General features: G+C 37.1%; 1 protein-coding gene across 2 annotated transcripts; it reads right to left on the bottom strand.

Moving 5' to 3' along the window:
- Positions 1–7,587: 7,587 nt before the first annotated feature.
- On the bottom strand, positions 7,588–13,619 carry LOC127949466 (zinc finger protein OZF). Of its 2 annotated transcripts, none has more exons than XM_052546800.1 (4): positions 13,473–13,619; positions 12,874–13,041; positions 12,358–12,757; positions 7,588–9,110 (listed from the first exon to the last, which is right to left on the bottom strand). In XM_052546800.1, the coding sequence occupies exons 2-4, from the start codon at positions 13,039–13,041 to the stop codon at positions 8,089–8,091; spliced, it is 1,590 nt and encodes a 529-aa protein (XP_052402760.1). In that variant the 5' UTR covers positions 13,473–13,619; the 3' UTR covers positions 7,588–8,088. The 2 variants fall into 2 exon arrangements, with proteins under 2 accessions (XP_052402760.1, XP_052402759.1); XM_052546799.1 differs by having other exon boundaries at positions 13,449–13,607.
- Positions 13,620–13,959: the final 340 nt, after the last annotated feature.

Raw genomic sequence — 13,959 nt, 5'->3', positions numbered from 1 at the left:
AACACCTGAAATCCTTTAAATGATCTCTCAGTCTCGTTCTGTAGGCTACACAATCATGGGGAAGACTGCTGACTTGACCGTTGTCCAAAAGACGACCATTGACACTTTGCACAAGGAGGGCAAGACACAAAAGGTCATTGCAAAAGAGGCTGGCTGTTCACAGAGCTCTGTGTCCAAGCACATTAATAGAGAGGAGAAAGGAAGGAAAAGATGTAGTAGAAAATAAGTGTAGAAGCAATAGGGATAACTGCACCCTGGAGAGGATTGTGAAACAAAACCCATTCAAAAATGTGGGGGAGATTCACAAAGAGTGGACTGCAGCTGGAGCCAGTGCTTCAAGAACTACACACAGACGTATGCAAGACATGGGTTTCAGCTTCACATTCCTTGTGTCAAGCCACTCTTGAACAACAGACAGAACCAGAAGTGTCTCGCTTCAAAAAGGACTGGACTCCTGCTGAGTAGTGATAAATCAGACCCAAGAATGCAGAAGAGCTGAAGGCCACTATCAGAGACACCTGGTCTCTCATAACACCTGAGCAGTGCCACAGACTGATCCACTCCATGCCACGCCGCATTGCTGCAGTCATTCAGGGGAAAGGAGCCTCAACTAAGTATTGAGTGCTGTACATACTCATTCTTTTCATGTTCATACTTTTCAGCAGGCCAAGATTTCTAAAAATCCTTTCTTTGTATTGGTCTTAAGTTATACTCTAATTTTCTAAGATAATGAATTTGGGATTTTCCTTAGTTGTCAGATATAAATAAATATATCAGTCTGTGTGTAATGAATGAATATAATATACAAGTTTCACTTTTTGAATTGAAATTATGATATTCTAATTATATGACAAGCACCTGTATACACAGAATGACTAATTGAACTGCTTTTATAGTTTTAATAATTAATTTATTTGTAATGAATAAAGGGATTTTACATTTGATTATTAGTTTTTCTTACTTGAATGCTTTTGTTCGGATGTAAAATAAAAAAGTGAATTATTATTAAGAAAAGAACTGCAAGAAAAGATGCAATGTTGCTCAGTGATTTTGGTTTGGAACCTTTAGAAAATAGAAAAGAGTTGACTTTGCCAACTCTTTCAACTTCAAACGGGTGTAGCTCAGTCTTTTTTTATATATATATACAGTTATACATCATTTTGAAGGACTTTTTAATGAGGAAAAAAAACCTCAACTGATTTTTGCTCATTGTGACTAACTTTGCCAGGACAGGTCACATATGCTACTCAATTTCCACTTGAGAGTGGTCAGATTTAAAGTCTGAGATTAGTCCATCAGTTCTTGAATTTCAATTTTTGTTTATGTGTGCGTGTGTGTGTGTGTGTGTGTGTGTGTGTGTGTGTGTGTGTGTGTGTGTGTGTGTGTGTGTGCGTGTATATGTGTGTGTGTGTGTTCAAAACAAGAGTGTCTGTCTCAGAAGCTGATGAAAAAAGGCCACACTTTATAGGAAATAAACACCTCCTAAGTGTATGGAAATACCTGGCTGAGGAGATCAGTGACATAAACCAGATAAAACTGTCAGTGGTAAGTGTGCTACAACCTCTTATCTAATATGACTCGAAGTGAATAGAGACTATGTACCATAAAAAGTAGATAATGTAATTATTCAAGCCTATTTGTGAAACTGGACCATAAAACCAGTTACAAGGGTAATTGTTTTTATTTAATTTTTTAGATTTTTATTTCAATAATAATACTAAATAAGTTTTCCATTGATGTATGGTTTGTTAGGAGGACAATATTTGTCTGAGATACAACTATTTGAAAATCTGGAATCTGATGGTGCTAAAAAATCTAAATATTGTGAAAAATATTTCAAATCCAGAGCAAAGCATTTTATTAATAAAAAATTAAGTTGATACATTTATGGTAGGGAATTTACAAAATATATTCATGGAACATTTTCTTTTTTTAAATCCTAATGATTTTAGGCATGAAAGAAAAATCAATAACTTTTTTGAGACTGCCATATAAATATATGTATGGATAATCTCACATACTGGTAATGTGGTACATTGTCCTAATGAATTGTCCTTTTTTCTTTCTTTTTTTTTTTGCAGGTCTGAGACAGCTACAAGCCACAAAAACAGTTCATAGTTCCTGCATTTCTATAATGCATTAATGAATAACAATAATTTAAAAAAAATGTAATGTCAAGGTTTTGTGTTAATTCCAGCTATGTTGAGTATTCTGTGAATAATTTTGATTTTAGGTGCATATTCTTAATTCTTTGCAAAACAACCTGAACTGTTTGCTATTGAAAGGTTGGTATGAAGTTTAAATAAATAAAAACATTATATTCTTGACAAAACCTGTGTACAGTTTGTATTAATAATTTAAATTATTTACTTATATTAATTAATGGCCTAATTATCAGCTATCAGTTAAACATTCAAATCAGAACCAATATAAAACTGCAACGAAAACTATTAAATATATGCAAATAAAGACCAGTACAAACTTGTAATGGAACCATCAGAACCATTACAAAACCAACAGAAACCATTAAATTTGTTTTAATAAAGACCAATACAAACTTGTAATGGAACCATCAGAACCATTACAAAACCAACAGAAACCATTACATTTGTTTTAATAAAGACCAATACAAACTTGTAATGGAACCATCAGAACCATTACAAAACCAACAGAAACCATTACATTTGTTTTAATAAAGACCAATACAAACTTGTAATGGAACCATCAGAACCAATACAAAACTGTGATGGAAACCATTATGTGCAAATCGTGACCAATACAAACTTGTAATGGAAACCAATACAAACCAATAAATCCTAATGGAATATGCCCAAAACACACTACGTAATGGAAACCATTTGGTAATGGTTTTAATGGTTAATTGCTGATGGTTTGTAATGGTTTTGTAATGGAAACCATTAGAATTTCTGTAATGGTTTCTATTGTTTTTTTCAGCAGGGATGTAGTCTTTGGTAATACTTAGGAGCCGATATATAGAAATGTATATGTGTATCATGTGAGTTTAGGAAATTGTTGGTGTTAGCATTAATGAAAATCATTTATCACAGTTGTCCGGGTTATAATACGTCCACCATCAAAAGTAAACATACATATAGGCTAGGCTACAGTGCTATAGAAAGTCTAATTTACGACCATTAGATCGATGCTTCTTGACAATAACCGCCTTTCTGAAGCCCCGCCTAAAAATCCGTTAATGACCGTTATTCTTCTGATAGTGAGTGTCTGTTACTACTAGATTATCTTTTGCTCTTCTAATATATGTCTGTTTAAAGTGTATAATTATTATGAGAAGTCAAATATACAGAAGCCTACATGTGTAGGGTATATGGGGACGATTTGATTTGATTTGAAAACAAAAAGTTCCTAAAGATTGGATTCATTTACTTACAACATAATATTATTGACCGATTTCGTAAGATGCATCCAATCATCTGCTTCTCCACAACAGAACAATTGTGAGTACAATATTTATGCAAAAGTTCTACTTATTTATTATTTCTATTAACAAACAGGTAATTTTGAGTACATCAGACTTTTAGATGATAAAGTCAATTTTTCTGTAATAATAAAAAAAAAGTATAAGAGGAAAATCTCTCTTAGGAATGCTATACCATAACACCTCATGTACCTAAAATAGCTGGAAGATCAAGGGTTCATTCCAGAAAATGGGTTTTGTTGGAAACTCAGAGTTTGCTAACCTCAGAAAAGGTAAACTCTGGGTTTTCGGTTCTAGTAAAAGACAAACTAAACCTCTCAGTAATGGCAATGGCAATTTTATTTATATAGCACTATTTACTACAATCAGAGTTGACCAATGTGCTTTACAATAGAATAACTAAAAACATCAATAGCCCAAAGAAAAAGAAAAACAGTAAAACCAAAAACAAGGAGAGAGAAAGAAAAGAAATACATCATAACATGCAGCAATATATTAAATATATAGAACAAGGATCAAAAGAGTGCTTCGATCAGAATTAAAAGCCTCATTGAACAAATAGGATTTTCTATTTAGACTTAAAAATGGCCACAGATGAAGCCATTCTGATAAAAAATTGCCAGATCATTCCACAGTCTTGGTGCAATTGAAGCAAAAACACGATCACCCCTGCACTTCAGCCTCGTCTTGGGGATAACCAAGAGTCTCTGGTTAGAAGACCGTAAAGATCTAGAAACATTGTGCTCAATTAATAACTCAGATGATGGAGCCATACCATGTGGTGACTTATAGACAATTTGTAACATTTTAAAATCTACTCTGTAATGCACAAGCAGCCAGTGTAAAAATTGTAGAACTGACTGTAGAAAGAAAAGTATTTGCTTTAGACAGGAGCCGCAACTGAAAAAAGGATGATTTGGCCACATAATTGGTCTGCCTATCAAACTTCAGATGTTCATCAAATACCACACCCAAATTTTTTACATATTGCTTAACACATGATGATAACCCACCAAGGTTTGGATTGGGAGCAGTCAATGAATCTGAGGGTTTAAAAACAATAATTTCATTTTTTTCCCCATTGAATTTCAGAAAGTTTAATGACAACCATGCCTTAACATCTGTCAAACAGGCCAAAAGAGGATCCAATCCATCCAAATTCAATTTCATAGGCAGATAAATTTGTGTATAGTCAGCATAACAATGGAAAGACATCCCATATTTTCTAAAAATGGAACCAAGTGGAATCAAATATAAAGAAAAAAGGATGGGAGCCAAAATTGATCCTTGGGGAACCCCACAGGTTACTACAGCTTTACTAGAGGTATGATCTCCTATCTTAACTGAAAAAGTTCTATTGGTAACATAAGATTTAAACACTCCAATGCACTGCCTGTAATACCTGCACAGTGTTCCAATCGGTCAATAAGGACAGCATGATCAACAGTATCAAATGCAGCAATAAGATCCAAAAGCACAAGAACAGCATATTGCTTGAGTTAGGGTTAGGGTAAGTTACCTAACCTGGTCAGTAGCAGGTTTTCTTCTGTAAACCCAGAGTTTATTACGTTCTCAACCCCTTTTTAAAGTGTAAGCGATGTTTACCTTATTTCAAGTACAAATATCGAAAAATTCTAGTCAAGATGCATTTTCTACATAAAATGTTTAATATAATACAGGGTCTCTAGTCACTTAATGTTTGGAAACAGCTGAGCTACCGGGTGACAAAATGTCTAATGATTGCAGGAAGCAATTACTGTCTGCAAAAACAGGTTGCGCTTGCAGGGCTACCACATTTGATGAAGTCATCACCTGATTTTCCTGCACATTGCCACGAAACGATGTCTAAATGCTCGATCAGGCCACAGCCCATGACAGTGGGTGCTTTGAAGGCTATCATAAACATGCCGCGCATGCATGACCCTAGAGCTTTCTTTTGGACTCTGAAGACTATAAAGTGCAAAGTATCTGAGGAAGAGCTTGTTGTGAAGACTCAACCTAAGACCTTCCAGGGACGGCTAAGATCTGAGCTGGGAGGCCACAATGAGAGAGGAAAATATGCTTTTGCTGTTCGTCCAAACTCTGCAAAGACAGGCCTGGCTTCCGAAGATGATCAATGGGATCAGGAACTACTACTAGGAGCCTGAGAACTAGTGGCTTTGGCCGTCAAACTAAGGTCTATCCGTTTAAGTTGGCATGGGTGAGCCAGTGAGTGAGACCTAGGACCACAATCCTTATGAGGGGTACCATAGGTGATGGCTCACTCTGATAGACCTCATGAGGTCACTGTAAAGAGGAAAAGCACAAATGAACCACAGGTGGTTGACAGTCAACCTCCCTGGGCCTGCACAGGATGAGCTGGCTGTTTCGCTGCATGAAACTTCTCCACCACAGTCGTGACAGAGTCCCCAAACAGGCTGTCCTTAGAAATGGGGGGGGGGCAGCAGCATAAGGATTAGTTATTCGTGCTGAAAAAGGTTGTGTCCAAGATATCAGAACTCATGGTGGAGGTCTGGGAAAAAAGGAAGAGGCTTACATTGTTGGGATGGAGTGCTGATAGTCAAGAAACGATCATCCAGTATAGATTCAGCCTGATTTTGCATCGGCTCACTATTCACTCTTATTCTAGCCCCAGTTTGTCCACAGCACGCAAAACAACATCTAAAAGCTCACTGTAAGATAGGGACGTGCGTTTCTCCTGTCCTCCTGGAGGGAGAGAACTACACAAATAACTAAATCCTCCGAATCAGAGGCTGCTGTGGAGAACACATCTTCCTCTAACAACTCACATTCGAAAGAAATCAAACTTATCACTCCTTTAAAGCAGGGAAATACACAGCATAAATTAACTCTGTGGTTTAATGAGCATATTCATACATTTCATACTTCCATTCTAGGCTAAAATCATGGAGAAGAGTGTTTTCACCCAACTTCATTCATTTGTTGATGTAAATGAGATCTGTGAAGTGTTTCAATCAGGGTTTAAAAAACATCACAGCACTGGATCAGCTTTGCTGAGTTTTTAATAATATTTTTTTTGCGACTGATTTAGTCAATTTTACTGTACTTTTATTTTTAGATCTAATGGCAGCGTTTGATACGATTGACCATCAAATACTTATATCTCATCTTGAAACGCCTTAAGATGGATAAAGTCTTATTTTCGGTCCGAATGGGAGAATTTGTATCAGGATTGGCACCAATTTCTTTTGGTGTCCCGCAAGGCTCTATTTTAGCACCTTTTTTATTTTCTCTGTATATGATACTGCTAGGATTGATTTTGGATAAATATGGTGTGTCACTTCATTCTTATGGTAATGACACTCAGTTGCATTTGTCTTTTAACTCTGATTCTTCCAATGTTTGAGGCGTCTCTTGGCCTGTTTAGATGAGGTGAAGTCTTGGATCTCTGCTAACTTTTTCAGTCTTAATGAATTGAAAACCGAAATCATATTTGGTCCCTCTGAAATGAGCAATACAGCTGGAGTTAACTTGGGAATACTAAGCCCTTTTAGGAAAAAACTTAAAAAATGGGGGTGTGATCTGTGCTTTAAAATAGTAATGTTCTCAAAGTAAGCTTCTACCAATTAAAAATAATTGATTGAAGATGAAGTCTTTCTTAGCATGTATAGACTTGGAGAAGCTTGTTCATGTTTATATTTTTAGGTTAAAAAATTAATGATCAAAATTAAAGTTAAGAGTTGACCGTGCATTGCCCCAAAGCATTGAAACAGTTTGCCAGTGTCTTCGCAACAATTATCATCTCTGAACAGCTTAAGAAGCAGTTAAAAATATTTTAGCCTTTGATCAGGAATGAATGCTGAGGTATTGTTGCTGTACAGTAGTTACCATTTGGTCTGTCTTGTATGTTCTGTAATGATGATTTTATTATTAGTTATTATATTCTTTTAATTGAACTTATTGTACACCACTTTGGTCAACTTGGTTGTTTTATTAGGTGCTTTATAAATGAAGTTGGACTTGGAGTACAGCAACTCTCTGTTACCATTATAGACAATCTTTTGATTTTCTGTTTAAGCCGGTTTTAAAATATTAAGGTATAATATACAGTATATGAATAGAATATGGGGGGAAATATAATTAAAGTTGAAAACAAAAACAATAAATCCTTGATGGTCCTAAATACTGGCTTTATTTACTTTTACAACATGGACATTCTTGGTAGATTTCACCAGAATCACTCAAGTAAACAGAGAAACAGCTGTACTGGAAGGAAGATATACATTTTTTTGGAGCATATTAAACAAATAATGCCATGACTTCAAATGTAAGACTTTCTCCTGTGATTTTGCATGCTGATATTTTCCACATCAGGAAAATTGTGTATACAATAATAGTTTGAGTTATTACATTGCTCTGTGGAGTGCTTGATTCTGATTGGTCAGTCACCACATTACAATCTATGTTATTCCATTATAACAACCGGTGAAAGCTAATAACATAGACATCATTCTGGTATCACGTTTCAATTCAACTTTTGCATAATAAATGGTTTATGTTTTAAATTGAAATCATCATGTGTGTGATTGTTATGTCATATATCTCATGGCATGAATGATGAAAGCATCTGCAGAAATAAAGCCTTTACTGACAGACCAAGACATGAAAAGTCACTCTGATGATTCTGGAGCAGTTTGTTCTTTAGCGTGTTTGTTTTGGTGGGCCTGAAAACTACCTAAATAAGCAAATCTCTCGCCGCAGATGGAGCAGGAGTAAGGTTTATCTCCTGTATGAACTCGCTGATGGACCTTAAGGATGTCTGATCGAGCAAACGTCTTTTCACACCGTGAGCATTTGTATGGTCTTTCTCCAGTATGAGTCCTCTTGTGGTTTTGTAATGTAATGTGTTTACTGAAACTCTTCCCACAGAAACTGCAGTGATACGGTTTTTCTCCAGTATGGATTCTCTGATGAATTGCAAATAGAATTGGACTAGAAAAGCTCTTCCCGCAGTAGGAGCACAGATATGGTTTCTCTCCGGTGTGAGTCCTCTCATGATAGTTCCGATAGGATTTGTGAAGGAATCGCTTGTCACAGTGTTTGCATTGAAACGGTTTCTCACCTGAGTGCATTTTTTGGTGTGACTTTAGACTAAACAACTGCCTAAAGGCTTTCCCACATTCACTGCACTGATACGGTCTCTCATTGGTGTGCAAACGCATATGTGTCTTCAGATGAGATGCATACATTATTCTTTTCTCGCAGTGAGGACACTTGTATGGTCTTTCTCCCGTGTGGATTCGCTTATGAGCAACAAGATTTCCTTTGGTGGTGAAATACTTGTCACATTCACTGCAGTGGAAAGACTTTTCGCTGTGTGTTTTTATATGAGATTTCATATTAGGAGCAGTGGTGAAAAAATCCTTCCCGCACAGTTCGCAGTGAAACGCTTTCTTCCGGCTGTGCTCTTTTGAATGAAGTCTCTTCTCTTCTGCGGTAGGAAAGCTGATTTTGCATCTCCTACAGCTGAAATCTTTCTGTTCTGTGTGTGTTCTCTCATGTCTCTTTAAATTACCCTCTGAAATCAGTGTTTTTCCACAGGTGCTGCAGGAGAAAGTCTTGACCATCAGCTGCTCTTTTGAAGTCGAGACGGTTTCTTCACCTCCATCAGAAGATGAACCACAACTCATTTCTGAAAGGAACAAAACTTTTATTAAACGAACTTAAAAGGTAGTTGAATTGAGTAAGACAACATCTGCATTAATTTTTTAACAAAATACACATCCAGGTCAAATCGACACTAATAAAATACAACTCTTGTTTTCCAAAGTTGGTGTGTAGTAAATGCTCCACACAAAAGCATACAGGTGCTGCTCAATGAAATAGAATGTTGAGGAAAAGTTCATTTCAGTAATTCAACTCAAATTGTGAAACTCATGTATTAAATAAATTCAACGCACAAAGACTGAAGTAGTTTAAGTCTTTGGTTCTTTTAATTGTGTTGATTTTGGCTCAAATTGAACAAAAAACCCACCAATTCACATCTCAACAAATTAGAATACTTCATAAAACCAATTTAAAAGAAATTAGTAAATTGTTGGCCTTCTGGAAAGTATGTTCATTTACTGTACATGTACTCAATACTTGGTAGGGGCTCCTTTTGCTTTAATTACTGCCTCAGTTCGGCGTGGCATGGAGGTGATCAGTTTGTGGCTCTGCTGAGGTGGTCTGGAAGCACAGGTTTCTTTGACAGTGGTCTTCAGCTCATCTGCATTGTTTGGTCTCTTGTTTCTCATCTTCCTCTTGACAATAGCCCATAGATTCTCTCTGGGGTTCAGGTCTAATGAGTTTGCTGGCCAGTCAAGATCACCAACACCATGGTCATTTAACCAACTTTTGGTGCTTTTGGCAGTGTGGGCAGGTGCCAAATCCTGCTGGAAAATGACATCAGCATCTTCAGAAAGCTGGTGAGCAGAAGGATGTAATGAAGTGCTCCAAGATTTCTTGGTAAATGGGTGCAGTGACTTTGGTTTTCAAGAAACACATTGGACTAACACCAGCAGATGACATGACACCCCAAATCATCACCGACTGTGGAAACTTAACACTGGACATCAAGAAACTTGGACTATGAGCTTCTCCACCCTTCCTCCAGACTCTAGGACCTTGGTTTCCAAATGAAATTTTATTCTCATCTGAAAAGAGGACTTTGGACCAATGGCAACAATCCAGTTCTTCTTCTCCTTAGCCCAGGTAAGACGCCTCTGACTGTGGTTCAGGAATGGCTTAACAAGAGGAATATGACAACTGTAGACAAATTCCTAGACACGTCTGTGTGTGTCGGCTCTTGATGCCTTGACCCCAGCCTCAGTCCATTGCTTGTGAAGTTCACTCAAATTCTTAAATCGATTTTTCTTGACAATCCTCATAAGGCTGCGGTTCTCTCGGTTGGTTGTGCATCTTTTTCTTCCACACTTTTTCCTTCCACTCAACATGCTTGGATACAGCACTCTGTGAACAGCCAGCTTCTTTGGCAATGAATGTATGTGGCTTACCCTCCTTGTGAAGGGTGTCAATGAATGTCTTCTGGACAACTGTCAGATCAGCAGTCTTCCCTATGATTGTGTAGCCTAGTGAACCATGCTGAGAGACTGTTTTGAAGTCTCAGGAAACCTTTGCAGGTGTTTTGGGTTGATTAGCTGATTGGCATGTCACCATATTCTAATTTTTTGAGATTGTGAATTGGTGGGTTTTTGTTAAATGTGAGCCAAAATCAATAATTAAAAGAACCCAAGACTTAAACTACTTCAGTCTGTGTGCATTGAATTTAATACATGAGTTTCACAATTTGAGTTGAATTACTGAAGTGAAATTTTCCTCGACATTCTAATTTATTGAGAAGCACCTGTATGTCTGCTTGATGCTCTGTTATTTTTACAATTAATTAATACAATTATTATTATGCTACTCATATAAATGTCACAATTACAAGAAGAACATTGGGACAACAATAACCTGTGATTAATTTTTTCTAATCACAGAACTTTTACATAAGTCTCTTATGTAACTGACAAAAGTACAAAGATCTCCAATAGTGTCACATTTTCTGTAAATCTAAACAAATTTTGAATTTGATGTTGTAGAGGAAAAGAAAAGGCCAGGATGTGAAGTGTGGTGTCCCATACTCAGAATTTGCTCCACACACACACACACACCTGGAGTGTGTGTGTTGTGTACCCAGTGAGCAGTTTTTTTTTGCTCTGGAACCCAGGGAGCAGCTGGGGGTTTGGTTCTTGCTCAAGGGTATCACCTCAGTCATGGTACTGAGAGAGGAAGAGAGCGCTGGTCAATTGACTCCCCCCACCTACAATTGCATATGTGGGAGTTTCCCTTTTAGACGCTCCATTTATGGTTGGAGAGTATTCAAATTAATCATGCACTGCGTTTTACTGAAGTTTGTGTTCATCGAATTATTTAACTCACCCCCAAAAAGGCATTTTAAACTATTTTGCACTTGAAAATGGCTGAAATTACTGTTGCTAGGAAGAGGCACAGCAGAGAACAGAGAGCGCGTGGCAGAAGGATTTCTTCCACATTAATTAATTTATTTGGAATGCCAGAACATTGCCAAGGCATTCTATTTTTAAACTGCTTCAGGAAATAAAAGACTATTTGGAACCCTCAACTAAGAATCACGTAATACCAGGTCTATCAAAACGTCTAGCAAGCCTTCATCATTTGGCCTCCAGTTCTTTTCAATATACTCTGGCTTCTTTATTCTTTAACTGTGCTGGGTAAATGCTGTTATCGCCATTTTCCATGTTTTTTGAGTATATATTGGTACATGGCTTATTAAAAAAAGCTAGGTAGCCTTTGTTTCGTATGTGTTTGGCCAATAAGCAAAGATTCACATTACTTGGAGAAGGGTGGAGGAGTCCACTCAAGATCAATCCTCTCAGCTGCCCAGATAAACATCAAATCATCTCCTTCTCTAAAAGGAGCCGTTTTCTCATTCTTCTACTTACAATATTTAAAAAGTAAATAAAAAAAAGTGAATGAATGATATACGGATTCATGTTGCACCTTTAGTTCCGTGTTTGACACATTATATTGATTATATATCAAACTTTACATATTTTATCAAGTAAAATAATGTATAAATGTCAGATTACATTTGTAATTCTGTCTGCTTACATAGAGATTATGTGTATTTTGACAAACTAAAAATTTATTTTTGCTATTACTTGTATTTAAATGTTTGAAACCTAAAATATGCATTATATGGTAATAACGAATTACTGTGCCTATTTACAAAATACAGATAACTTAAACAGTGAAAAGATTGGAAATCTTTTCTAGGTACTTTTGCCTTTTTTCAAAACGTAAAATTTTTTCTGATTTGTGAAAAACACTGTAAGGTCATAAAAGGAGAAACAAACCTGGAATGAAATCTTCATCATCATCATCCCCATTATTCTCAGTACAATCATCACCATCTTCATCATCCTCCCCATTATTCTCCTCCTCCTCCTCTTCCTCATCAGTGTGTTGTTGTTGTTTCTCTGCGGTGGTTTCTTCTCCTCTGCTCTCGATCAGGTTCCTGCAGTCCACCAGTTTGACGGAGCACATCTTCAGCGGCGTCTGCAGCATCTGCTGTTCTCCAGCGTTACAGTCAGAGGTTTGATCAGTGGATTCATGATCCTGAGCGTCAGTATAACAGAGTAAAGTGAGGCTGAGCTCTGAGTCCTGTGTGTCTCTGGATCTCTGATCTCTGACGCTCCAGACTGAATCCTGAGCTTCTGTCCCATCAGTCTCACGCACCCAAACCTGCTCCACATCCTGACAAACACAATCAGTAATATATCTAGTGAGAGTATGATTAACAATAAGACATTGATTGACATAACAATCAGTCCATATTAGCAGCTAAAGATGAAATGAAGATCTGTTCAAACCTCTCTGTTCAGTTTGTCTCCTCTTTCTCTCAGCTTTGCCTCCAGTGAAGCCACCTCTTTCTTCAGCTGACAGATTTCTGTGATGAAATCCTCAATATCCAGCATGGACAGATCAGTTCCTACTGATTTACAGCAGACCACATCCACCTGCGCTTTCATGCTCAACATCTGAACACAAACACTTCATGGTTAATATAATATGCATTTTTTTATAAACTGAATGTCTGGGTTAAGAGAAAAACAGTCAAAACTAAACATAAAAAAACATTTGATAAAACGTTCCAAATACAAAATCTTTACATAACAGCACTTTTAACTAAAGTTTTACTATGTAAAATCTAGAGACAAAAGGGTGCTCAATAAATCATTTAATGCTAACGCTACTTTTGCTTTCTATCAGGAATACTATAATACAACAGACAAGTCACTTTTATACAACACATCTGTTCAGCTGCATGCTCGCTCTCTGTAAATATTAAATCATTTAAACCGTCCTGTACAAAACAGCGAGGTACGATAAAGTATCTCAGACGGCCATACATCCAAAAACCACATGTAAAAATCACAGAACCGACCTGAAACGCTAATCAAAATCAAACCTCTGCGCTACTTTGTCCTTTGAATCTCGGTAGAGTGTTTATTTGTATCAGGTTTAAGCAGAAACAGCTTTAGCTCCCAGAGCAGCGTGTTGAAGGCGGAGCTAATGAGTCCCGCGCACGCGCAGCTTTGGTGTAGCGATCCTCCGCAAGCGGTGACGTAAAACAGGAACTAAAACTTCGTCTTATCAAAATAAACTAAATGACTTACAATCGGATCCAGCCACACTTGATCCAGTTTAGGAGGGGTTTAAAAATTAACAAATTGACACTTATGGTGTTATAATACACCATAGCTGGGTGATATTGTATTCACTATGTGTTTATGTTGTTTAGAATAAACACTGGTATCAATCTGCAACAAAACAGACGTGATTTAATTTTACTCACCGACTGCGGGTTCGACTCTTGGATGGGATCTTTTATTTCTGGGATCGCTGCATCTTTCATTTTCAAACGATCTGCAAAGCCTGCGTCAAACTGGCCCTTG

The sequence above is a fragment of the Carassius gibelio genome, chromosome B1 (assembly GCF_023724105.1).
Source record: "Carassius gibelio isolate Cgi1373 ecotype wild population from Czech Republic chromosome B1, carGib1.2-hapl.c, whole genome shotgun sequence".
Lineage (NCBI taxonomy): Eukaryota > Metazoa > Chordata > Actinopteri > Cypriniformes > Cyprinidae > Carassius > Carassius gibelio.
Note: the sequence above shows the minus strand (reverse complement) of the source record. Positions and strands in the feature narration are given on the sequence as shown.